Genomic DNA, 26,748 nt, shown 5'->3' with positions numbered 1-26,748 from the left:
CCAGGACATGGCTACCAGCAGTATTATCAGAGAAACCCGACGCCTGCTCAAGTGTAACCAGAGCGTTACAATTCCGATCAACCACAGTCTTCATCCCCAACCCCATACCAGAAACATCTAAGGGATTAGGGCTAACATCTACCCCCGACGTCAAGGACAAGCCAGCCAGAGCCGCCATCGGTGGCTTAGCCTGAATTTCCTCCTTCTCCTTAATCAGCAGCTTATCACAACCTAGGGCATCATGAACAAATAACCCGCAGTCACGAAAAAAGCCCTTGACCTTCTCATAGATAAAAGTGAGCTTCGGTTTCACAACTAGAGAGAATTCAAAGACCTTCTAGACACGAATCCGGCGACGGACATTGAAGGCTATCTAGATTCTCTGTTCTTCTTCTTTTCTTTTTAGAGCGTTCGAATCCAACCGGAGCACCCTTCCGAGCGACGATCCCACCATGGACAACGCCGTCTTGTTTCTCAGAGTGAAAGGTAGTCCCTTGACCGCAACTCAGGTTTCCATCATGTTCAAAGGCACCTCCTCCACCGGACTGAGGTCGTCATACTCTCCCACCACCAACATGGTGTTTCGATAGAACCAGGGTCCCCCATGCAAAATTCGATTGCGTATAACCTCACTCTCGAACTGGAAGACAAAGCGATCTCCTGCATCCTGAATAGTGAGCCCAGCCCTGATACGCCAGATGGTGGATATGGTGCCTTTGAATCCCGGCAACGTTGCTTTTGGTGCCAACAACCGCCCTACCATATACCAATTACCATCCTGAAAAGCGGCAGCCCCTGCCGCCCTCAACGAAACCAGGGTTGAATCCGAGCACGTCAACGCCATAGCAAGACCTTCCATCACATCTGCCATAGGATGGAGAGTGAAACATGATCGAGAAAGATGAGATTTTTGAGATTTTGTCGATGTAGGAATACACCGAGAAACCCTAGCAGAGACGGCTAGGTCTAGTTTATTAGTGTCCATATTAAATATCACAATTTCTATTATAAATGTATAATTGTAGAGAGATTACATTGTAAATAGGTTTATTATAGGTTTGGTTTTTTTTTTTTTTTTTTGAAAGAAGGGCTGGTGTTGCTGCCTTCAAGCCCTGATTAACGAAACGGCCGAATACAATGGGGGACATTGAGCATAAACCCCTGATTACAATAAGCATCTAGAACACATCCGGAAATGATATCGGGAGTCTCTATAAAGTACATGTATTCTAACAAGCACCAATTAGCAAATAGAACTCTATTGGCTACTTCATTTGTTTTGACATAGCGGTGACATATCAGAAAGATAACTCGATTACAACGAAGCATAATTACCAAACTCACAGCTTTCCTACTATGTTGCCGCCAGAAAATAGATCCGGCGACACTTAGTTTCATTCTGCCACTAGGAGGTTGCGACCATTTAATCATAGATCGCCACCTCACTAGGCCAGACAAGACACTTAGAGTGCATACACAGGCATTTAGCCCGACTAGCGCTACAAAAAACATGCAGGGACTTATTACACGCCAATGACGCGACAAAACTAACAAGCTTAGATAAATAAAACTAAAGACAGAAAAAATAAAAAAAGACAGCCCATGCCAGGCCCAAGCCCAAGCCTCATCACAGGACACAGGAAGAACACGAACCGCTAGGCTTGGCTAGCCAAAACCCGCTACATCCACCGCTGCGGGACCACCAGCTGCGCCGCCTTGCCAAAGTCGACAGACCTCTGCCATCAACACGCCATCCCCGACACGGCATGGGTGAGCTCCGCCTCTGCCAATCAGATGTAAAAGTTTCATTCAAAAATATTATTTTATAAATGCAATTAATGTAATTTCTTTATTTTTAACTGAAATTTTCACCGAAATTAAAATTTTCTCCGAAATTTCCTTAAATTTGAAGTACCGGAACCGAAATTTGAATCCTTGCCACCGCCTCAATCGACTTCCTCAGAAACCCTCTCACCGCCACTCTCTGCATGACGTGGCTACTTTGCTTCGTCTCCACCGCAGACTCAAACCCGTCACCGGAGCCGAAGTTCTTGCCGATCTCGGATCTGGGCAAGGAGAATCGAATCATCAGCTACCCACTTCTACTCTTTTTAATTTGCTCTTCCTTACATTTTGCCCTTCCCCTTTACCCTTCTCCAAGAGAATGGAGGTCAGATCTCATCTCTCTCTTATTATCATACATCTTTTTTATGAATCCCAGTGAGAGAGATAGAGAAAAAAGCCTAAAAAGGGTTATTGATAGAGAGGGAGACGGAGATGGGTGTTTTGTTACAAATTAACCCCTTTTTTTGGCTTGTTTTCGACCTCTTCATCTGATGAACTTTGGGTTAATTTGTAATGCATTGCCGTTTGTAATGGACTAGGGGTTAGTGGATTACTGCATTGGGAATGTTTCTACATATAAATCCAGTCCAATTTTACTGCCACAAATCCCTACAAAAGCTTTAGTGTAGGAAACTGTGTCTTTTTACATCAACCTTTTTTGCTAGCTAGATTTTTCTTTCTCTTCTTCAATTATCAAGTATGTGCTTTCTTTACATATATATGGTTGGTGTTGGTGATTTGTCTAAGAGCAATTAGCTTTTGTTTTAAAATTTCAGCAAGTTTCATGGTTTAGTTGCTTGTAGTGGTGAGGATGGCGCTGTGGCTTTTGGTGGACTAGATCAGACTATGTTTCTTCATTTTTTTTTTTTACCTCTTCTTTTGGATTTTTTTTTTTGGCAAAGTCTGTGCAAATATAATGCAGGGTTTTGGCCTTTGAAGATAATTGTTGGGTTTTATTGCCCCAATAAAATGTTTTGCATTGATGTAATCTCCTAATTTCTTTCTTCAATCAAAGTTTTATTTATTTAATTTTAGAGAGATTAGTCTCCCTTCTCCCAATTTTGAGGGGCAATAAAAGTTTATTTTATTGAGGGGCAATAAAAGTTTATTGAGTTCTATTGGAGAGTAATAAAAGTCTCCAATGACTTCTTTGGAGACCTTCGGTGAGGTTTCGGGCAACCGGTGACCAGAATCCAGCGATCAGCGACCCGAGTCCGACTACCTCCATCGAAGTCTCCTATGTCTCCTCTGTCTTCCATTTTCTCTCTCTACAAAAGAATGAGGGCAAAGTAGTCTCAAAAATAATTAAAAATAAATAAAGGATTAAATTTAGTTTACCCCCCTGAGGTTTGGGGGTAATTTCATGTTAGTCCTTGTCCTCTCAATTTAATCAGTTTACCCCTCGAGCTTTTCAATTCTCCTCAACCGTGTCCATTCCGTCCAATTTGGACGTTAAGTCTGAAAAAAAAAGCCACTTTAAGGGCTAAAATTGTCATTTCAAGGAAAAAAAACACTATGACAAAAAAAAATTCTTTTTTTTTTTGTCATGGTTTTTTCTTTTTTTATTTCTCTCTCATTGAAGAAGAAGAAGAAGAATAATTTTTTTTTAAATTGTCATTCAATGAAAAAAGACACCATGACAAAAAAAAATTCTTCTTCTTTTTTTTTTGTCATGGTTTTTTTATTTTTTATTTCTCTCTCATTGAAGAAGAAGAATTTTTTTTTTTAGTCATGGTTTTTTTTTTTAATTCTCTCTCATTGAAGAAGAAGAAGAAGAGAATTAAAAAAAAAAAAACCGTGACCAAAAAAAAAATTCTTCTTCTTCAATGAGAGAGAAATAAAAAAATTAAAAAAAACCATGACAAAAAAAAAAAAAAAAAAAAATTTTGTCATGGTGTTTTTTTTTCCTTGAAATGACAATCTAAAAAAAAATTTATTCTTCTTCTTCTTCTTCTTCAATGAGAGAGAATTAAAAAAAAAAAAAATTCATGGTTCTTTTTTTGGCATGGTGTTTTTTTTCCTTGAAATGACAATTTTAGCCCTTAAAATGGGCTTTTTTGTCAAACTTAACTTCCAAATTGGACAGAATGGATACGGTTGAGGGAAATTGAAAAGCTCGAGGGGTAAACTGATTAAATTGAGAGGACAGGGACTAACATGAAATTACCCCCAAACCTCAGGGGGGTAAACTAAATTTAATCCATAAATAAATTTAACAAAAAAAGTTCATTAAATTAGCAATAAACTTAATTGAGTATTAAATAACAACTAAAAAATTCAAGTAAGGGTTTTGCTCGGCGAAACTCGGATCGATCGGCGTCTAAAGGTTGCAACTTTCTTCTTGTCCGGTGGCACTCATGGGCGGTGTTTGGTCTGCCTCGCCGGTTAGGGGCTGTTGCCGGACTGGAATTTGAATTCTACATGCCTGGGGGCTCCTTGGAGAGGGTTTGACTCGGGTTTTGGGCTGGAGGGGTTTGGTAACAAGTCCCGAACACCATCTTCCATGCAGTGGTTGTGTGTACAAGCGCGTCTTCTAGATCTGGGCGGGGCTGAAAGATGTTGGATCGGAGGGCACGACGGCGTGGTGAAACTGGCTCGTGAAGGCGCGACTCGACATGGGGATCGGGACGGCGTTGCGGCTTGAGGCGTTGGCGGCTTGAGGCGGGGCAGCTGGGTCCGTGGCGGCTTGAGCCGAGGCGATGAGGGTCGCGGCGGCATGGGCGGGATGGTTTTGGGTCGCGGCGGAGGGACTGATGGAACTGCACCGGAATTGTACATCCGGCTAGTGGAGTGGAAGATCAAGTTTGGGCTGGGTCAAGCTAATCTTTGCTGGGCCTCTTTTCTTGGGGCTGCCCTCTTGGGCTAAGTAATTTGGGCTGGAGTTTCCGCCCTAGTCCTTTTTATGCTTTAGTTAGTCTAGTTACACTCATTCCCTTTGTTTTAGGGAACTCTATTTCCTTTGTTTTTAGAGTAACTATAAGTTTTATTTTTAGGCTTACTTATTTACTATGTTATTTCATAGTCTGTAGGCTTACTTAAATAAGTGAGCATGGGTACAGTCAAATGATCGGACCTAATCTATGTATCACTGTGGTTTTCTACAAACTCTTTATCTACCCATAAATGGTAGAGGGAGGATATGTAATGGTCATTTCTTGCCTGAGTATTTTTTTTTTTTTGAGAGAAATAGTCAACCACTTTATAAATAATAATCATAAGAAAAATTACAACTTATAGATGTAGGAACTACATCAAAATATAAAATAACAAGAACAATACTAGATGCAACAAGGCATCGGAAATAAAACCTAATAAGGGTATTAAGGGATGCAATTAAGCATTTGATGAAGCACCGGACATAATCCGGGCTATGTAAAACGGTACCAATAGTATGGCTAACCATACTTCCACGCAAAGATATACGTCGAATAGAGGGTAACTTTGTATCAAGGTAACCGACGGTAGTGTGACCGACCTTGCCTACTCCATGCAAAAAAATACACCGAATATAGAGCAATCTCCTACCTAAGTAACAAAAGAAGCATATCCAAAATTCATAACACTTTAGGGTCCATAAAAAGTCTCATGGATCCCAAATGCGAACCCGAACAGCAATGGGCTCATACACCAGTTGCAAAACCCCAAGAATGAAGACCCAACCCAAAGCCCTACTTGGGCAGTCCAACAGAGCAAAGGCCCAAGCCCGCAACCTCCTTTGGGCACCCAAAATCTTTCTTGGCACCCATCCCTTCCTTGACCACGGCCTCGATCTCTGCTCCACCGCCCTTTGTCGGAGAAGGAACGTCCCAGCCCCACCAACTCGACGCCGATCTCCACCACCAATACCACTAGTCGGAGCACGAATCCCTCTCAGAGTCCAATCTCTGTTCCTCTCCAATTGCAGATCCAGCGCACCCGGAAACTGGGTCGAAACCCGACAGATCCCCTTACTCAACCACACCGCCGCCAAACCAAGGCCGCACGCCGGCGACTTGAGTCGTGCCTGAGTTGGCCGAAGACGGCCGACTCTCAGAGCAGCCCCGATCCACGAAAGCAACGCAGCCATGGCTTTTCCCCTTCGATCGGCGACCCGGTCAGAGAGGATATGAGAAGAAAAAACTGTCACAGGACGAGATGCAAACCACGACCTGACAATGGGCACGATAGGAGCCGTGCGCGAGATAACAGACACCGACGCCGATCTCCGCCACCAATACCACCAGTCGGAGCGCGGATCCCTCTCAGAGTCCAATCTCTGTTCCTCTCCAATTGCAGATCCAGCGCACCCGGAAACTGGGTCGAAACCCGGCAGATCCCCTCACTCAACCACACCGCCGCCAAACCAAGGCCGCACGCCGGCGACTTGAGTCGTGCCTGAGTTGGCCGAAGACGGCCTACTCTCGGAGCAGCCCCGATCCACGAAAGCAGCGCAGCCATAGCTTTTCCCCTTCGATCGGCGGCCCGGTTAGAGAGGATATGAGAAGAAGAAACTGTCACAGGACGAGATGCGAACCACGACCTGACAATGGGCACGACAGGAGCCGTGAGCGAGATTACTGACACCGAGAGCGGTACCGGAACAGCACTCATCGATAATGGAGGAAGGTACAGAGAGGCCGGAGGCGGCACTCTCCCAACCCTAGCAGAGCAAACCCTCTAGGCATCAAAAAAGTATAACCTGGTTTTTAATTTTGAGTTGTTTTGGTCGGGGACCATTTCTGGCCTGAGTATTAATATATAATTATATATCGACATGATATTCTTCAAAAAAAAAAAAAATTTAAATAACAACTTATAAGAGTTACAATGACTAAATGGGAAAAAAAGATAAGTTAGAGGTGTAAAGGGGTAGCTCTAATTTTTTTTTTTTTAATATTACGAGTTATTTATCATTTCTCGTAATTAGAACTATTCCGATGCATAATGTTTGAGAATTAAAATTTAAATGACAAACAAGCGAGTTTTGCATTTTCTCATAATTAAATTTTATAATGGGTCAGCATTCTCTAAAAAAAAAAAAAAAAATTTAGGTAATAATCTCATCCTCACCTTCAGAAACTTCATTTTCAATTCCCACCGATTCTCCATTTCAGGTAAAAGAAAACAAACATCTCGTTAGTTCAAAATATGCTATACTTGTTTAAGTTTTGATTTTCTGATTTCTGTCGTTGGCTCTCTGTCTCACTGCAAAGTGCAGAGTGCAAAGTGGAAGGAAAGCTGCATTTAGTTGTCAAGTTGAAGGTCGTTGTGGTTTGCCCACGGGGGAAATCTACATACAATCCAGGTAAAAAGCTTTGGCTCTTTTTTTTTTTTGCTTTTCTCTCTGGCCATTGTACAATCAGAATAGCAGCATTTCATAAGAGTTGGATGATTGAAGATCTGGAATGGGAATGCCAATTATATTCTTAATTTATTACTATCTTGATTTCTGGGTCTGATTTCATTTTGGGGAAAAGTTAAATAGTGCCTTTTATTCATACTTTTAGCTCACCATGAGATTCAGCCTTTTTCAGTGAAATCCCGTATTGTCTTATTATGGGGCGGAGTGGCTTTGAGGGACGTCTGAAAGCAAGATGATTGATCAATTCATAAATTTTGTGATTCGCCCTCCCAGGTATGCTAATGCATCTCAGCTTAATTTCCAGCTCAGAATCAGACAAATACTATCTCATCCGGATTATTTCCAATTTAGTTTTGAAACTTTAAGTCATCTAGCACAATACAATCTCCACCCTTATCCTCAGTGCTACCATGATTCCTGTCCCTCTGTCAATGATTTTATGTGCATCTGCTACAGGGCAGACTATAACCCAGATCAGTACCTATGGGAAAGGGATTTCACTCTTGCAGGCAGAGCATACAGACGACAAGACTTGGAGGCAAGTATGGACACCAGTTACCAGGACATTGTAGTTTTTATTTGCTGCAAATGCATTTTGGTTTCTCAGCTTGCTTGGTTAACGTGTTCCTCTATACTTGCAGCTTAGGAATGCTAGAGGCCATACCTTGCAGTGTAGTCATTATCTTCCTTCACCTTTCCCAGAGGATTCTTCTCTACCTTGTGTTGTATACTGCCATGGAAACAGGTACGTAACGGTTATTGTAGAGACCAGAGAGTTCTATTTTAAGAAAGAAAAATGTCTACGTCACTTCCATATGTGTTGATTACTTTTCCATTACTGCTTCATAGATGAATTTCTTTCCTAAAGTTTAAATATGTTGACGGGCCTTTTTAGACAAAGAGCTTACAACTTACTCTCAACTGTGATGCAGTGGATGTAGGGCAGATGCAAATGAAGCCGCTGTAATTCTTCTTCCATCAAATATCACTGTTTTCACTCTTGATTTTTCGGGTTCAGGCTTATCTGATGGTGACTATGTCAGCCTTGGTTGGCATGAGGTATATTGCGTCATTTATTATTAGTTGGGATTACAATTGGCACCAGTTGTTCAAAGAGTTCCATTCTTATCCTCAATGTAACGAAAAGTAGTGTTTTACCCCATTAGTGTTTCGGAGGGATTTATTGTTACAAATACCAAAATATCCTTGTTGTTTATTCCATCAAAGTTTGCCCCCTCTAGTTGACACGTTAACCAAAAACATTCTAAAGCCACATTCCAGATCCTCAAATGGAGTAAAAGAATAAATAGTATGAGGATTTTGGGACTTTTTGAACAACTTATATACTTGGAGAGTGCAAACTGTAATTAGCCTTTATTATTTTACTTGCTCTTGCTTTGTGAAGTTTGTAAATTTGCTTTCATCTGTGTTAGAGAGATGACCTCAAGATCGTGGTTTCATATCTAAGAAGCAACAAACAAATCTCGCGTATAGGTCTATGGGGGCGATCTATGGGAGCAGTCACTTGGTACTTTATCTTTTATATTTGTTGACACTACTTTGTTTCTTTGATAGGAGACATACTTTCACTAAAAGGAACAGAAAATCAATTTCTAACTCTAATGACAAAACTAAACAATACAAGGGTCAAGTTGTACCCCAGAAGAAGTAGAGCAATCCACATTGCAAGCTACACTAAGTCACTAACAACTACCTAAAACAAACAAATAATTAAAAAGAGTAAATAAACGCAACAGGACTCCAATCATACGAAAAAACTTGGAAAGAATAATCCTTAGATTTTCTGAAGATACTTCATCCGACAAGATATACATCTCTTCATCCTTTGCTCCCCCAAATAACCTCCTATTCCTCTCCATCCACACCACCCAAAGAATTGCAAACGTAGCAGATCTCTGTAGCACCACACCCTCCTTTTCTATCAACTAACTTATACCTTTCACATGAGAAGGCAATAGAAGAAGTTGGATTGCCCCAGCTCATTTGGGTTTTGTTAAGCAATATTCTCCACAAGGATAAAACAAATGGATAACAGAGCAGTGGGTGATCCGAACTTTCAGCATCCCTTTTGCACATCACCCACCAATTGGGGTAGAGACACCAAGAAGGCCATCTCCTCTGAATTATATCACAAGTATTAAATAAACCAAGCTACTCGTACCTCGGGAGGTACTTTTGCCTGCACTGTCTCTCCATTTCCCATCCCATACATATAATAAGAGGCAAATGAAGGAATGGTTGAAAAATATCTCTCCGAGGACAGGCTTTTGAGGAGGAGAAATAGAAGAAACTAGGGATGAGGGAAATACAGACCAGGGAGACAGTTACGATGCATCTATTTAGTGAAGCTAAAGATAGTTCTAGAACCCTACAATAGAATAGAATACCAGTTCTAACCCCAACATAGAAACCCTAAGATAGATTGGGTCACAAGCCTAAGCATGCCCCTCAGACTTAAAATTTAAATACTTAAAAGATATAAAATAATCTCTAGGCTATTCTGCATCAATGAGATGGCAACTCCTAATCCTAACCAAATTGACTCATAACTACGTTAGATTCCTTTTGAGGACTTCTTCAGCTGGTTAAATTTCAACGTTCCAATGGTTTACTCACTCATTTTGTGTTAAAAATCAGTATTGGATTGGTGATCCAATGATCATGATTTTTTCTTTTTTAATTCTCAGAAAAGAAAATACCGGCTTCTATGCTTGCTTGTGCATAAGAATGTTCCTGAAACTCCTGACATAATTAAATATCATATTTGTAATGCAGCCTTCTTTATGGAGCAGAAGACCCTTCCATTGCTGGAATGGTGTTGGATAGTGCCTTTTCAAACTTGTATGTTCTAATGATGGAGCTAGTGGATGTGTACAAGATCCGGCTTCCTAAATTCACTGTACTATCTCTCTTTATCTCTCTCCATGCACATTGATATACATGTAGACAAGCATCATACTTAATTGGGGATTATCAGATTTCTTTTAGTCCTGTATAATGGCATCTTGCTTATCCCCTCATTGGTGCATTTTGTACAAGGAAAATTTAACATGGTTGACCTTCTTTTTCTACATTTTGTATCTTTGGCTTAAGTTGTATGTGGGTAGATTAAACTAATTTGGGTAAATCCAAAGGCTGGTTTTTCCTTTCTCTGAGATTCATAAAAAAACAGTCAAAGAAGGCCAAGGTCGTGTGAGAATGTGATTTTGTTGGTGTAGGGACTCAGGATTTATGGCAAATAGCTTAGTTTGGATTTGCTCTGTGGCCATGTGTCTCCACAGAAGTTTAGGGGTATTTTTCTGTCAGATATCTGGTTGATTCGCATGCTGCTGTTACATAGTTGGTGTTGGTTTACCTTCTTGTTTCTTCCTGTTTGGATTTTTTTGTTGTAACCCTTTTGTCCTCTTGTAGTGTTTAACGTTTCTAGCAACTAAATTATCTCTTTCTCAAAAAAATAAATAAATAAATAAATTATATTAACTTTATTCAAGGGAGGACATCATCTTTTTAAGAAAAATGACAGTGTCCTCACCCTGCAAACGAATGTTCAGAACCTTCTACATTCTAGGTCCTCCAAGGATCATTACAAATACTAATCAAGTCGGAAATTGTTTAGCCATTTAATTTCATCATCATTTGTAGGTTTATCCCATAGCCTATTGTGTGCAGAGTCTGTATTTGTGATACAGAGTCCAGACTCGACAAAGATTCAAGACCAAATAGTTTGCTGGACTGGTTTTTGCAGGGACAATTCTTGTAAAGGATCCTGAAAGTTGTACTGTTTATTATTTGTAGGTTTCTTCATGGGAGGATGTCCTCTCTTGTAGCCCTTCCTGTATTTATACAGATTTTTTTTTTTTGGTATATACGTACCCTATATATGCTTATATCAATGCCATAGTTGTTTCTTTAATTCTCTGGAAGTTGTTAGTATTTCCATGGATGAAGCATTTAATATATCCGCTCCATTTTTTATTTGTTCCTTGACCTATGTCCTCTTTAACTAGGTTAAGATGGCAGTACAATACATGCGTCGGATAATTGAGAAGAAGGCAAAGTTTGATATCATGGATCTTAATTGCTTACAGGTTATTCTGTGCTCATGACTTTGTTTACCCTCAGCTTCAGCCTCATCCCTTCTCTCTCTTTTGATTCATAAATCTTGATTGTTAGATTAATCTTAATAATATAAAGAACAACACCCATCCTATGTTTATAGGTAACATTATACATATAGAACATATCTATAACTGAATATGAGAATTCGTGTTATGCTGGCAGGTTGCATCCAAAACATTCATTCCTGCTTTATTTGGACATGCCAAGGACGACAAGTTCATCCAAACCAGCCATTCTGATCTCATCTACAAGTCCTATGCAGTATTGTCTTAATTAAGGATCTTATAGTTTCCTGGAACATGATACATTGCAGTTGGAGTTTTGAGAAATAACTATATCTCTAATTCTTTGCAGGGGGACAAAAATATTATATTTTTTGATGGTGATCACAATTCCTCTCGGCCACAGTTTTATTATGATTCAGTTTCAATTTTCTTTTACAATGTTCTTCATCCCCCGCAAATATCTTCTTCTCATTCATGTAAGCCTGAGAAATATTATGATCTAGAGGATTTGAAGGTTGGCGCTGGTTTGGATGAGGTGATTTCTCTTTCATAAAAGATATTAAGAATTCTGATCCTTGGGCTTATCCTATTAAAGAATCCTTGAAATAATGAGTACCACAGTCGATACGTTGTAGCTAAAGAGTTTTTCACTAAAACTCAAATTGAGAGGTGCACCACATACATACCATGAAGATGATGATGATGATTTGGGTCATGCATTTAGTTCATGATGGTACGATGTTTCATTGTCAACCGAAAACAAACATAGACACATAGATACCATACACATATGCACAATTAGCATTCTCATCATCATTTGTTCATTAGTGATGAGATTAATGAAAATTTTACTAACCAAAATGGCTGGCTTTCAAATTATATTTTGATGATGTCATAAGTTTTAAGTCAGGTTCACCTTAGCTTTGTTTTTTGATAGTGATTGACGTAATTAAGCTATTATTTCCCTGGATAAAAATTAATATTTTCTCCCATCTTTTGATTTTTCAGGGCCTGTTACGTAAGATAATCAGTGGTGTTCATTCTGCTGGTACTGATGCTGCAAGTTCTTCTTATGCTCCTGCAGCCATTGCAACCGAAAAATCTGTGGGAGACCTTCTCTCTGAAATCGCACCAATGGCTACTATAGTTGTATGCGTCTTTATCCTAGGTTTATTTATCCTCCATGTACCCATTTTGTTGAACCATCGTGCAACTTGCTTTTTATTGGTAATGCAGGACTCTGCGCATGATGAAGATGGCACACTTAATTGTCACGATACATCAAATGTACAGGTTATTTAAATGTGTACCATCCTTAAAATTTGGGAGTTTAATTTTTCTTTCTTTCATTTTGTCTTTTGAACTAAGGTCAGTATCACAAAAGGAAGTCGGGAATGGGCAATTTTTTTGGTTGACTTGATTTGGCAGGATAGTTCTTTGTGCAGATTTAGTTTGTTCTTGAGGACTGTTGTCTGTTTATCATCCAGACTGTTTGAAATTACAGGATTTTGCATGGTGTAATGTCTTTAAGAGAAGGCAAATTAGATTATAGTTCCACCTAGTTTATGTATATATATTTCTGTTACCTATCCTATGCCTATCTATGTCCCAGGTATTGGCAATAGACCTGAAATTTGACCATTATATCTTTTCTAATTTTTTTCTATACCCAGAAATCCCCCAAACCCGGGCTCAAAACTAGGGGCTTTAGGAGGCAGGAAACTCTAGCAAATGTAGTTAGGTGCCTTGATGGGTTCAAACCCCAGACCATAACGGAGCAAACCATGGAGTTGGCGATTCCACTAAACCGTCTTTTTGTTGATATATGACCGTTATGAGAAGGCATAAGGGTTATCCTGTTTCAAAGGTGTTCTGAAATTTTGCAATAAAGGCTATCATGTTGCACAGTTCTGAAATTTTGCTATTTTATTTTTTACAGGATCGGCCAAATGGTCAGAATGAAGAATGCTGTTCATATACAAGCTCAAATAGAGAGAGTTGGGGAAGATGCTCTTCACTAGAAGGCAGTGATGAAGAATCTTCTGATTGCACAGCTGTTGACAATAGTCATCAGGTATCTCCCTCTCTTCTATATATATACATATAATTCTTTTATTAAATTATTTATTTTTATTATTATATTTTACCTTGGGGGTTTGGGGGTGATTTGAACTCGGGACTCATCCAACGTTGGTGAGAGAAATACCACTAGACCGATAGCTAGCTGATCTGGATAATAATCTATTTGAATATGTTGGATACATTTAAAATGTTGTGCATATACTCTCATCTTCAAATTTTTTTTTTAATAGATTTTTTTTTTTTTAATATTTTAACATATGACATACATACAATTACTACTTTTAGGATTTGATTACTCAAATGAGAACATACTACAATTAGCGCTTTTATGACTTAATTACTCTAATGAGAATCCTACTGAACTCTAACGAGGACCTTATTTACCTTGATGAGGACTTTTTCTAGTTACCACATGAGTCCTCAAAGTGGTAAATATTACATGAAATATGACATGTATGAGAAATGTTAACGTACGATAGCTTTACCCATGTTTCAGTCACCTGACTTCTGCAAACTTATTAAAAAAAGTTCGAATATAAGAGATACATTTTTTGCTTAGGTTTAAAATCTTGGCCCCTGTTTTGGCAATCAATGTATTCTATATTGCTATAAACCCTGCTTTTCTTCTATGCCAATCTTGGGCATACTGATGCAAGATCTTGCTGAACATGTACTGCATATTGATGAGAGATCCTACTCACTAAAATGCCATGAAGAATATTATCTTTACTAGTCTTTTTGTTGATTTGAACTTTATCGTTTTTGTTATCTTATTCCATTTGGTAACGATTTATGGGTACACAGGAAATTACACACAGTTATGCGTAAACAGGAAGCTAGATTCATATTGCTCTTAGATACCTTTCTTTTTCCTCTTTTGGTGGTGTTTTCTGCCTTAACCCTTCACTGATTCTTTGACCAAAAAAAAAAAAAAACCCTTCACTGATTTGGATGCATGATGCTTCAAAATGGATTTGACAACATCATTTTGATTTTGCTTTTCTTGATTTTATGTTGGCCCTTTTGATTGTAGAAGGTGTATGCAGCATCCCTTCAATGTGAGCGACAAAAATCACCGGACCTGAAGAAAGAGGTGAAGAAAAAGGAGAAAGTTCCAATTGCTCCAAAGCCCAAAAGTGAGAAATTTGAAAAGTTAGAGGCCCTTGGCAAAAGATTGCGTCTTTGCATCCTGAAGCGAGTAAACCATAGGAGGCACCACACATGATGACTTCCCCATACAAGGTGTTTGTAACTAGGATGTATGATTGTTCCATCTTCAAATATTACTTTCTGCATCAGCAGTTCGTTTTCCCTTTCCTTATTTAAAATGATTAGTCTTATTCTAATTACGGTGTCACTTTGGCATCAAATGAGGTTTCGTGATCTACATTGTTCATGAGAAACTCACATTTGTGCATTTTAAAAGTCGCCAAGTGAAAACCACAGTTCAGGTGAAGTTGTGGGTCTAGAATGGGCACGACTTTAATAGGCTTTCTTTGTTTAGGGAGCTGGGTCCTCATTTTGTTCATTATATTTGGTATTGTTTTGCTCTTGTTCTTCTCAGGATTCATCAGGAGAACATCTGAACATGGTTAAAATGGTTTTTCCGGACTATAATGTGCTTATGTAAACCGTGTTCAGAATGATAGTCCCTGTGCCAGGGATCATGTGGAGCTGCCTCAAAATGGATTTTCTTAGAAAAACTTTGGGATTTTAAATTTACGTTTGGCATTTATGGTGCCCCAAGTACAACTCCAAAACTCATCGGCTCTTTGGCTTTGAAGTGTGTATTTTGGTGAATTGGAAACTCAATGCCCAAAGAGCAAAACATAAACATAGAAATCAAAATGTCCTGCAATACCACCTTGAAGCTTACAATCCAGCACAGGCTGCCCGGTACATTTAGATTCAGGCTGCAATATTGAATAACAACTAACGGTACTTTTTGTTCTGACAAGCGGCAGCTAATGGTGCATGACTCATTGACTCACTGCAATCAGGAAATACACGGAAACAGAAAATACCAAAAGAAATTGTGCCATAAAAAGAACATATTTAAGAATTTTGGCCATAATGGAAAATATCCAACTGACAACCTGGATGTGAACAGGCAATGAGGGACAGTGATGAACAAGCCCTAGGTTAATGATATTGCAGGAGAGTATTAATTTCCACCCATGTTCACAACTCAATTTGAATAAGACAGTTCTCCATTGGCCTGTTTGAAGCAGGAACCTCTATTTAAATAACACCCGTCCTTGGCAACATTCTTTCACTTGACTAAAGACATGAGAAAATCCTGGAGTCCTTTATATACCAACTACATATCACTCCCAGCAACTTGTTCCAAATCAACATTCCTGACAGAAATCCCAGATGTGGGATTAGAATGCTCCCTGGGCATGAAAATGGTGTGTGCTTGCTGGTAAGAGTTTAAGCTGGACTCCAATATTTGATGTGTAAGCACCACTTCTGGATTAGAAAATGCTTCACCCATGCTAAACCTTTGCTTCTTCGTCGACCTCTCTGCTTTTGGGCTCTCAGCTGGAGAAATAACATGACAACCAGAATCTGGAGTCGAGGGTTCATCATGACGAGATGAGCAAGATTCATCGACGGAAAGGCTCTTGGCTGGTGCGCGTTCCTTGATAGCCTTGTCTTGGATGGGGCACTCAGAGGTCGGGGCAGGGGTTGCTGGGTCAACCTTGTCAGATTCTGGGCAATTATCATCTGATGCACGGGTGGAGTTCCCAGGGCCAGGTGCTTCTGAAAGAACTCCACTAAGTCGTTGTTGCTCTTCGATAATTTTCTTCAAGTATTTACCTTGTGCTTCTATCCGTAACTGTAGCTGTCTCTGTACCTGTTGTGCATTATGAAACAATCAGCTTCATGAGTTACAGCTCATTAATGCTGACCCAACAAGGCTCTCCTCCCCTCCCCTCCCCTCACCCCCCACTCTTTGCATTGACTATGAGCTGAAAGTTAGTCGGTGGGGGAGGTTCTGATCTGACACTATTTTGCTTGCCAATTATTTGATATGTCATAGAACATCTTGACAGGTGAATCATATAGATTAATAATAGCTAATTTGGAAACTTAAACAATGACAGACATGAAGCTGAAGATTCAAAGTAATATGAGGCTTTGTAGCACACAAAGAATAAGGCAAGAATATGCAAAATCTCAAATTTTTTTTCCCCATTTCCCGCTCTTCATGGAGATTTTTATCATCCCAAAGAAGGGGCGATAATATGGTATTTATTGACAAAAGAATTTTGCCAATAAGTTGATTGCAATACTACCCTGTAATTACCATATTACAATTACATACATGTGTTTCCAATTTCGATAATCTGCCCATTGAACTTACCAAGTTCATGCAATCCACACAACAGTAATTTTGTCATTTGCTGACGAGGAAAATGAATATAGGGTTTCTCAATCATGTGGGCCACACAGAAAGGGGGAACATGTCTTTTAACCTCACTACCCATCCCACAAAAGGGGTAAATAATGCATTTACAAGCTTCCAAATGCAGTTCTCTGGACCCATAACTAACAGGATTGCTATGGGTTTGCCAATGACATATTTGGATTGCATGAAATTGGTAAGTCCATTGGTCGTTTGTCAAAATCGAAAATACAAGTATGAACACAGGGCAGTAAATTGTAACTAACTAATTAACTGAAAGCTAAATTTGTAGAGAAAGCATGCCTCTAATTGTTCATGCAGTCGCTTCTGCACCTCCATTTGCAGCTTTAATGCTTCCGTAATTTGCATTCCACTGCAAAAAGAAAGAGTGCATACTTCCTTAGTAGATACATCAATCAGTCAACTGATACGTCAAATAGTAAACAAAGTGATAGGTTTCTCATACAATCATAATTCTTTAGTATATAATTTACATACTCTCATGCTTACTTTGCGACTATCAGACAGAACGAAACAAATTAAGATATAGAAATTTATTCAAGAATCCAGATGCCTATTTAGTTATGTGCTGCAAGCATGCTTATAGCTTTTGGAGCTAATCTGAATTGACATGGTTTTTCTACTGATAATAAAATGAAATAGTTAGTGCATAATAGGCAACTCTACTTACGATGAACCATCCACATTGGAAAGCACGTCCCCTGGTTCTTTCTTGTCAGCTTTTCCCCCTTGAATTAAGATTTGAAGAGAATCAATACACCATAATGAAGGGTCCTATAACGATACATCTTTTATATGCATCACAATAGACAACCTGCCGATGTTTATCAATAATTGAATAAATAGAAAAGTGGAAGCATACACCTACCATCAGATGAGGAGTCGGGTACGTACTTTGCAAGTCGATATTTCTGAATGCAACACACAAGTTACATTAATGGAAAAACCAATGAGAGAAGAAATCTTGCATCACCCCATCTCACACCAAAAGTGGAAAGCGAAAAGGAAAACTAAAATAAAAATAAAACAGATTAAAAGGAAAGAAAATTTTTGGACAGGAACAATTTTGTATACCTGTAAATGGCTCTTTACATGGTATATGGTTAAACCTTGTACACCCATCACTCTCAAAACACCTTTGGGTGTTGCACCTAGAAAAATATTAAAAACAAAACGCCTCTGGGGTGAGTACATATCATATCACACGTCAAAAGTCGAAATATATCTCAAATTGAAATTTAGAATTCTTGTGCATGGAAACATAACGCACAAAAATGTAGATCTTTAATCTTGCAAGTTGCAACATATCTTCTGTTCTCAATAAAGTTCTCAAACATATTATTTGATTCCACCCTAGTGTAAGAATCTATGGAAACACACATATGGTCAAGTCCAAATTCATACACTCCAGTATGAAAATAAGAGACAAAAGTTTCATTTGCAAATACAACCTTCCACTCAGTTACTATAACTGCACCATATTACCCCCAATTTTGATGAAGACACAACTTAACTAACAAAAAAATAAAAACCCTGTTAACCAGATAAAAAGTTCAGGTGACTCACGATCTGGCCCACCGAGTTGTGCCACGGCATCAACAAAGCGGTCATGAAGCTCATGTGTCCAACGCAGTCGCTGCTTTGAGGCAAGATTAGAGTTGCTGGGACTTTTCGCTCCATTGACATTGTCCATTGTATTGGTGCCACAGTCTAAATATTGACCATGGACTAACAAATTATTCTGGATTAAGCCTGAACTAGGAGCACCGTTTGGTTGATACATTTGTCATTTATCTATAAACAGAAAACAAGAAAGGCGTTATGAGTAATAGAAATGATGCAGGATGTGGGTGCTGCATTAACAAACAAAAACAAAACTTCAAGACTCATAAAGCTGTACTTACTACTAAAATACAATCTAGATTACCATAATACATCAATAAGATGGAAAAAATAAAATTCCCAACTCAAAGTGGGATATTTTAAAGGGCATACATGCAATTCTCGAGCTCAAGTTCCTTCAGTTCCTAGTCTCTCCGGAAGCATATCAGAGGCAAATGTTTACCATACCAGAAACCCCACAGTTAGGAATACAGATTCTGACCATACATCAGACTCTCATCCCTTTAAGTTATCAAAGTGATGAAAACCAATTATGGCACTCCATGGCCACAAAAATTAAGAAGAAATGATGTTATATTTTACTAAGAATTAGAAAGAATTCTCATACTAAGTAGCTTGAAAATGATTAAAGAGAGAGGCGCCGACGAATTGGTGGTGGTCGTCGAGTTTTATTGAAGTCAAGACTGTATCAGGTTGAAGGTCCATGATTTGTCCGCATAAAGACAAAGGTGTTAGTATCGAAATCGAACCCCCCCAAGGATCTCAAAACAAGAGAGGTCTATTGATTAAGCTAATTGGAAAATCAATCACTAACCAAAACGGCAAGAAATTAGGGTTTGATGAAGAAGAAGAAAGAAAACGTACCCAGGTGAGGTCGGACAACAGATCTCTCTCACGAATTCCACCCGCCCCCTCCAATTTCGGAGCTTTGTTTCTCTCTCCCTGTGTTAGCGCCAAGTATTAAAAAACAGCTCAACCCCAACAAGGAAACTAAATTACCGGCTTTTTCCCTGTTAGCTCCTTCGCCCATAACCAATGTTTTATCTAGTGGACCACTTATCCCACCATGGTTTACATTTCTCTTTTTTTTTTTTAAAGAAAAATTTGATTTTTTTTTTGTCAAAATCATAATTAATACAATAAAATAAAATAAAATAAAATGTGAGTAATTGAATCTTTGGGAATTGGAGGATTCGTTTTATCCTTTTCTTTGGGAAACTTATTACTCTCCTTGTGCTTACCAAACACATGAAGTGAACCGGCTTCCTTTCCCCAAACCATCAAATCTGCGAACCAAATCCTAGTGCAACTCTTATTCCGCAGTAAGAGACCCCATGAAGTAAAAATTTTAAAATGCTTACGGATAATAAGGTAATATTTTGTGATTGTAGTCCTGTGTGTTTCCTTATTGCTTATGTGAGGATGAACTCAAGATCAGGCAATTCTAAACTTCTGTTATTGGGAAAAAGAGGTAGTGTTGTTGAGGAATTGACATGGCTTAGGCGGAGAGGTGGACGTCGCCGAGTAAGAGCAACTCCAATAGCTTTTTTATATTTTCTGTATTAAGGGGAAGCTAAAATCAAAATCTCCATAATTTTTCTATTATAACTCTAACAGATTTTCTATTTTACAGTCTCCATAATTATTTTCTATAATTTTAGCGATTGCTGTAAATCTAGACAATTTTGTTTTTTCTTTCATCACTATCCCTAATATGGGGATAGTATAAAGAATCTGTTGGAGCAAAAAAAAAAAAAAAACTCATTTTTTTAAAGGGGCTTCCAAAAAAAAAAAAAAACTCATTTTCCTCTAAAATATAGGAAAATTAAAATATAAGAAAAGGGGCCGTGACCACTTTTTTTTTGAAAGGAAGGGGCCGTGACCACTTACCCATTTTCAGTTTAAAAATTGCTCACTTACTCCAGAGTTTTTTAACCCCATTTACCCAATCTAAAATCCATTGACAGTTTTGCCCCTATTTTAATTAATAAATTACATCTCTTCTCAGACTCTCTCTTCGATCTATTTTCTCTCCCCTCCCCCCTCACCGATTTCTCTCTCTCTCTCAACTCGGCTCAGACTCTCTCTCTGACAGGACCCGCCCCGGATTTCACCCCGAAATCCGAAGTGGCCCTGCGGGGCCCACTTTAGAAGAAATTCTACCAAAAATTTGGCGGAACTTCCCCTAAAAGTAGGCTACCCAAAACCTGTAGGAAAACATTTACACTTCTAAATCATCCATCCTTATTCTCCTGGAGCCATCTGCTCCCCAAATCACAACTCCCATTTCACAAATATCAGTCTCAACCTAAAACAATATTAATCTCATAGATTATCAGAGCAATACTAATCCCCTAGGTAACAAAGAAACAGAAATAGAATGAGTACGCGGAAGCAATGCTGTTGACTATGCCTTGACTCCATGTACGCCCGACCTCAACTAATTTCGCCTGCAGACTGGGCATTTGAAACCGAAGGGCCCAGGGGAAAGTATTGAAAACACGTTAGTGTGAGTGGACAAAAATAAATAATTAAGATGATTTAAATGAAGCAAACTTAAATACTTTCCCACTTATTTAAATTTATAAAACTTCGATGCATGCCACGTTTATAAAACACATTTCTTTAAACTCAAAATCTCGTGAAAACATACCAGCCCCGCTGGCTAAGAGATATCGGACTAGGCCTCGCTAGTCAAGTAATAATAGGATATGGGGAAGAGATATCACCATACGGGTAAAGGAGCCCCTTAGGCTCTTCCTACCCTCGACTGCCACCCACACATAGATTGTGTGAGGAGGAGAACTAATAACCTCGACTACCACTCACGTGAGGAGGAGAATAAATCACCTCGACTGCCACTCACAAACACAAAGTAAGTGAGGAGGAGAATAAGCTACCTCAACTGCCACTCACAAACACAAAGTAAGTGAGGAGGAGACCTAATCGAATGACCCGAGTATGGTGAGGAAAAACAATCGAAAACCGGTAAATCAGTAAGGCTTCCCCAACCTCGCAACAAAACACGAGTATGAATCCCATCCATACTCGGAAAATCTCAAGAAAATATATACTCCAATGACGTGGCCCCGCACGCCAAATTTCTAGAATTCATAAACCATTAGGCGAGAAATAATCGATAAAATAATTCAATCGAAAATTCCATTTTCGAAAAATATTCCAAAAATCTCAATATCGACGAATAAAATATATTAATAAATTCCGGAAATCACCTCGGAAAGTAATTCGTCGAAAATCACTTAAATCATGATTTCAAATAAAAGCCATATATCGGAGATACTTATCAAAGGCTCAAAATCCATTCCCGAATCATAATTGAAAATAAATTATAATTAATCTCCGAAATTTAATCATATTCCGAAAATAAATCATAAAATCCAAATCTGAGCATAATAGATTCGTATATGAAATTCATATGGAAAAAAAACAATGCCAAAATTAAAATCCAAGGCAAAATATTATGCTCGATAATAAAATGATAAATAAATTATTATTTCGGGAAAAATAAATGCATGCATCATTCTTTAAAAATAAAAGTCCACTCACAGTACTATTCAGGTGATCACGCATACGAGTTCCTTCGTCGAGCAATCGCTCGGTGCGTCACCCTGTACACAATTATATTCCGTGAATAACTATTCAACAAATTAATACGATTCCTAAAATCAATTCCTCATAATTACATCTCCACTTCTCCTCGGATTCAACCCACATTCTACCACTAATACCAATTCGTTATCTTAAAGGTTCCAAGTCAGAACCGAGAGATATCCGACGGTCGGATTCTCATAATTCGATAATCGAAACCCTAAACTTCAAAAATTCATAATTAATTCCAAGCTTCTCCAAAAATCACCAAACTTCACAAACAAGCTCTACAACATTTATAGAATTTAATGGGCTAAAAACTAGAATTAAAACACTGCCCTACACGCCTCCACGCGCCACCCACAGTGGCGGCGCGTGGGGCCCACGCGCCGGTGGCCACCACCTCCAATGGCCACCAAATTTGGACAGCACCACCTACTCATCAGACCCAACCATTCATTCAACTACAACAAGTTCCGATTTTACCTGGAAGAGCTCCAATTCGGCCGGTGAAAAATTTCCAGAAATTCCAAGAACCCTAGAAATTGCAAATCGTTAATTCGACCTCTACACTGCAAATTGAAATGAAAGACCTTAGGGGAAATGATCTATGTCAAAAACCGAACCTTCGATGTCAATTTCGTGGCCGGAAACGGCCGGAATCGGAAGAATCGCCGGAAAACCCCAATCTGCTACAGTGAAGTTCACGGCTCCAAATCGAGCTCCACCGGTCGAGCCACCGCAAAACACCACCCCAGGCGTGTCAAGGGAGAGAAGGCGAGCCTGATGATGTCCGGATTCCATCGTGGGGTGGCCGGAAAAGGAAGAAATCGGAGGGAGAAGAAATCGGGCCGAAGAGGAGAAAGGATCGGGGGAGAGGAGAGAGAAAAGCCGGTAAGTTTCCCAAAATGGAAACTTACCACAGTAAATTGGCTATTTATAGAAACTTACCCTGAACAGTAACTATGAACAGTAACTTTAATCTTTCGCTTATAACTTTCGCATACGAACTCTGATTTTTACGAATCACATATGCACGCGCTCGGTTTAACGTTCTCTACAACTTTCACGAAGGAAGTTTTCTCAAATTTTGACCCGATCAAAAAGTCAACTTTTAGGGCCACTAAAGTTACCGAAAAAGAGTAAAAGTAAATCGAATTGTCGTTTACTGTCCAAATGACTAGTAAACCGGTGAATTAAGATACGGGATGTTACACTCTCTCTCTCTCTCTCTCCATGTCTGCATCCCATTACCACTGGTACACCTCGGAGTTCACCGACCCACCTCAAATCCTCCACGTATACGACACCGTTTTCCATGGCTTCTCTGCAACTCTCACCTCCGACCAAGTTGCCTTCCTCAGCCAACAACCTGTCGTTCTCCATGTCTTCGAAGACCGTCGCCGCCAGCTTCACACCACCTGCTCGCCGCAGTTCCTGGGCCTGAGAAACCAGAAGGGGCTGTGGTCGGAATCAGACTACGGCTCCGACGTCATCGTCGGAGTTTTCGATACTGGAGTTTGGCCAGAGCGTCGGAGCTTTTTCGATAGGAATCTCAGTCTGGTTCCGAAGCGGTGGAGAGGGGTATGTGAGACCGGAGTTAAATTTACAGTTCGGAATTGCAATAAGAAGCTAATCGGAGCTCGGTTCTTCATCAAAGGTCATGAAGCCGCCGCCAATGCCTGCGGTCTGATAACCGCAATCAACGACTCAGTTGAATGGCGGCGTGTAGGGAATTGGCGAGGGCTATTTTGAAGTTTGGGGAGATTTATGAGAGTTCTCTTGCAATGTTTAGAGGCAGAGAACCCAGACCAAGCAGAATAGCCAAAAAAAAAAAAATCAATGTCATTGGATGTGTCTGTAACTCTCTCTCTCTCTCTCTCTCTCTCGCTGAAGGAAGAAGAGGGGTAAGCAAATGTTGTATCTGGGCTTTGATTGCGGTGGTTTGTTTCTCCAAAAAATTGGCCGATTTCAATATGGGATGTTGCTAGAAGTTATTGTTTTGTTTATTATGATTTGGTTGGGCAATAATAAGATCATTAATGGACAATAAAATGATTATTAGAAGATAATAATAAGATTATTGGGGGATAATAAAATATTTATTGGGCAATAATAAGATTATTGGGGGGCAATAATAAGATTATTTATTTGGATAAACCTATTAAGACTTTCAAAATTAAAAACATCTTCATTTTTCACTAATTATTGACTCCTAATAAATTTGTTATTTGAGGGCAATAATATGATTATTGGGGGGCAATAATATGGTTACTGGGTATTATTAGGGGGCAATAAATTCAGACGCCGGAATCCGGTCACCGGTCGCCGGATTCCGGTCACCGGAGTCCGCGTCCGGCCACAGGTCACCGGAGTCCGAAAAGGTCTCCGATGACTTCTATCTCTAAGTGACAAAGATGGAGAGGGCAAAAATGTCTCAAAAATAAATAAAAAAATAATTGATTGGGTAATAGGGATCAATTTGGGTAAGTGGGCAATCTTTTAGAGTGTTTGGGTAAGTGAGTAATTTTTATCTTAAAATTGTGTAAATGGTCATTATCCCATAAAAAAAAGGGGCCGCGACCACTTACCCAATTTCAGCATGAACATTGCCCACTTACTCCACCAAGAGTTTTTTAACCCCAATTACCCAATCTAACCTATAGTGACAGTTTTGCCCCCCTATTAAACTCTATCCTCTCAGACTCTCTCTCTCTGTGCCGCACCCCACCTCCGGCTTCGCTCTCTCTCTATCTCTCTGTACCATGGCTGCTCCGGCGGCTTCGGGCCACCACCTCCGGCTTCGCTCTCTATCTCTATGGCAAGCCAATTCTCCGGCACCGGCTGACTGCCCGGGGAGTCGCGAACTGAGATCTTGGTGCCCGGCGCCGACATGGTGAGAAAGGTAAGAACCTTCGGTGATTGAGATCGGAAAATTCCTCGAAACCCGCGTCGACGTTCTCCTACTCCACAGTGTCTGCTCTCTCTGGCGCTCCGCCCTCCCTCCTCTAGACCCAATCGGCGCTCCTCCTCTACCCCCTCGGATTCCCTCACGCCGGCGACGAGCCCCCTGCCGCCGTCTCTCAGATCACCGTCTACCGCTTGCAGTCGCTGATCACCGGCGAAGGTTCCGATCACTACTCGGAGCTTGTGGAATCGGGTCACTATCGGACGTTGACCATTGAGTTTGATTGGAAGACCGGAGACGAAGCCACGGTGCCGCCGAATATGGTGATTGGGTGCCCAGAGCTTTACTGGGTGCCCAAATCATTTTCTGGTTTTTTTTTTTTTTTTTTTGCTACCCATTACATTTCCTGGCTACTGGGGGGCAGTAGACACATTATTGGCCCCCAGTAGACTTTGATACGAGGGACAGGGATCACTATAGTGTGGTGTTTTGATAAGTTACCTGTTGTTTTCTATGTATTAAAGACAAATTATCTGTGAATCCTACAAAATGGTTCATTTTTGGTGGTCTATTGGGAGGCAGTAGAAACATTGGACTTTGTATTGGGGGGCAATAATATGATTATAAATTGATCAATTGTTCCTGTAATGTATTCATTTTGGTTTTTGGAGTTCATACAATTCACTGGACGGCAATAATATGATTTTTGGGAGGCAATAATATGATTACTGGGAGGCAGTAATATGATTACTGGGGGGCAATAATAGCCGGATTCCGGATTTCGTTCACCGGAATCCGGTCACCGTTCGCCGGAGTCCGGTCACAGTTCGCCGGAGTCCGGTCGCCGGAGACCGCGCCGACCACTGGTCACCGGAGCACAGCAAGGTGGAAGGTGACTTCTCTCTCTAAGTGAGAAAGAAGGAGAGGGCAAAAAAGTCTCAAAAAAAAAGAAAAAAGAATTAATTGGGTAAAGGGGAAATAATCCCTTAGAGTGTTTTGGGTAAATGGGGTTAAAAAACAGTTGGTGGAGCAAGTGGGCAATTTTTAGCCTAAAATTGGGTAAACGAGCATTTTCCCTAAAAAAAACTGTTAAGAGCTGCCCTAAGGGACGGACTGCTAAGAAGACCTGCGGGAGTAGAGATTTTTATTTTTTTTGGTATTTTGCAAGGATAAAAATGAAAATGAAAATAAAATAAAATTAAAGGTGGATGATAAAAGCATCTTTTTCTAGCTAACCACAAAAGCAACAGGTACATGATACCACCGGCCTTAATGGAATCTCCTTGATATGATAATATTCCGTCTGCTGTCCAAGACAACGATTATTCCGGCTATTTTGTCATCTTCCTTTGCCTCAGTCTGAGAGCGACGCATGTTAAATGTGTTATGTTTTCTTTTCTCATTACAATACAGTCAATACTCGATATGATGATTATGTTTATTCATCTTGTTTTGCTGATTCGGCTAAATAACAAATAATTAATTCTCTTTTTGTCACCGAAATAGTGAAAAGAAAATAGTAACGATTATGTTTTCTGTACAATGCATGGGAAAACCTGAGAGTTTATGAGAAGATTGTCTTGAAATCCAGCAAGAAAAAGTTTGAGAATGCGGGGAGATGTCAAAGCTTAAGAAGCCTCCCAAGTGCAAGCTTGCGGAGTCCTGTATGCGCAGAATACAGGCTGATTTTATCGAGAGCAACATAGGCTGGCTCGTACGGCTATAGTACTTCCACACTGGCAAACTTTCAAGGCTACTCAAG

At 39.8% G+C, this 26,748-nt stretch overlaps 2 protein-coding genes across 7 annotated transcripts; one reads left to right on the top strand and one right to left on the bottom strand.

The window, feature by feature from the left end:
• The first annotated feature begins 6,826 nt into the window (after positions 1 to 6,826).
• LOC133730072 (uncharacterized) lies at positions 6,827 to 14,941 on the top strand. Of its 6 annotated transcripts, none has more exons than XM_062157741.1 (15): positions 6,827 to 6,938; positions 7,043 to 7,129; positions 7,359 to 7,459; positions 7,643 to 7,724; positions 7,828 to 7,931; positions 8,119 to 8,245; positions 8,620 to 8,714; positions 9,983 to 10,106; positions 11,215 to 11,295; positions 11,489 to 11,587; positions 11,681 to 11,866; positions 12,340 to 12,480; positions 12,568 to 12,624; positions 13,271 to 13,405; positions 14,447 to 14,798. In XM_062157741.1, the coding sequence occupies exons 3-15, from the start codon at positions 7,419 to 7,421 to the stop codon at positions 14,636 to 14,638; spliced, it is 1,464 nt and encodes a 487-aa protein (XP_062013725.1). In that variant the 5' UTR covers positions 6,827 to 6,938; positions 7,043 to 7,129; positions 7,359 to 7,418; the 3' UTR covers positions 14,639 to 14,798. The 6 variants fall into 6 exon arrangements, with proteins under 6 accessions (XP_062013725.1, XP_062013727.1, XP_062013728.1 ...); XM_062157743.1 differs by having other exon boundaries at positions 7,349 to 7,459; XM_062157744.1 differs by lacking the exon at positions 6,827 to 6,938 and having other exon boundaries at positions 6,947 to 7,129; positions 14,450 to 14,941.
• Positions 14,942 to 15,251: 310 nt separating this feature from the next.
• Positions 15,252 to 19,494, bottom strand: LOC133730073 (myb family transcription factor PHL7). Its single transcript, XM_062157746.1, has 7 exons — positions 19,334 to 19,494; positions 18,413 to 18,640; positions 17,921 to 17,997; positions 17,715 to 17,757; positions 17,517 to 17,574; positions 17,129 to 17,198; positions 15,252 to 16,273 (listed from the first exon to the last, which is right to left on the bottom strand). The coding sequence occupies exons 2-7, from the start codon at positions 18,627 to 18,629 to the stop codon at positions 15,734 to 15,736; spliced, it is 1,005 nt and encodes a 334-aa protein (XP_062013730.1). The 5' UTR covers positions 18,630 to 18,640; positions 19,334 to 19,494; the 3' UTR covers positions 15,252 to 15,733.
• Positions 19,495 to 26,748: the final 7,254 nt, after the last annotated feature.

Source organism: Rosa rugosa, chromosome 2 (genome assembly GCF_958449725.1).
Source record: "Rosa rugosa chromosome 2, drRosRugo1.1, whole genome shotgun sequence".
In the NCBI taxonomy this organism is placed as follows: Eukaryota; Viridiplantae; Streptophyta; class Magnoliopsida; order Rosales; family Rosaceae; genus Rosa; species Rosa rugosa.
The sequence above is the reverse complement of the archived record's forward strand: the minus strand, read 5'-3'. Positions and strand labels throughout refer to the sequence as shown.

Coding starts and splice junctions, on each gene's coding strand:
- LOC133730073 (XM_062157746.1), bottom strand. CDS start 18,629: ATGTATCAACCAAACGGTGCTCCTAGTTCAGGCTTAATCCAGAATAAT. Junction 17,199..17,516: donor TCCAATGTGGATGGTTCATC/GTAAGTAGAGTT, acceptor TTCTTTTTGCAG/TGGAATGCAAATTACGGAAG. Junction 16,274..17,128: donor GACTGCATGAACAATTAGAG/GCATGCTTTCTC, acceptor AATGCACAACAG/GTACAGAGACAGCTACAGTT.
- LOC133730072 (XM_062157741.1), top strand. CDS start 7,419: ATGATTGATCAATTCATAAATTTTGTGATTCGCCCTCCCAG. Junction 8,246..8,619: donor TCAGCCTTGGTTGGCATGAG/GTATATTGCGTC, acceptor CATCTGTGTTAG/AGAGATGACCTCAAGATCGT. Junction 11,867..12,339: donor TTGGCGCTGGTTTGGATGAG/GTGATTTCTCTT, acceptor TTGATTTTTCAG/GGCCTGTTACGTAAGATAAT.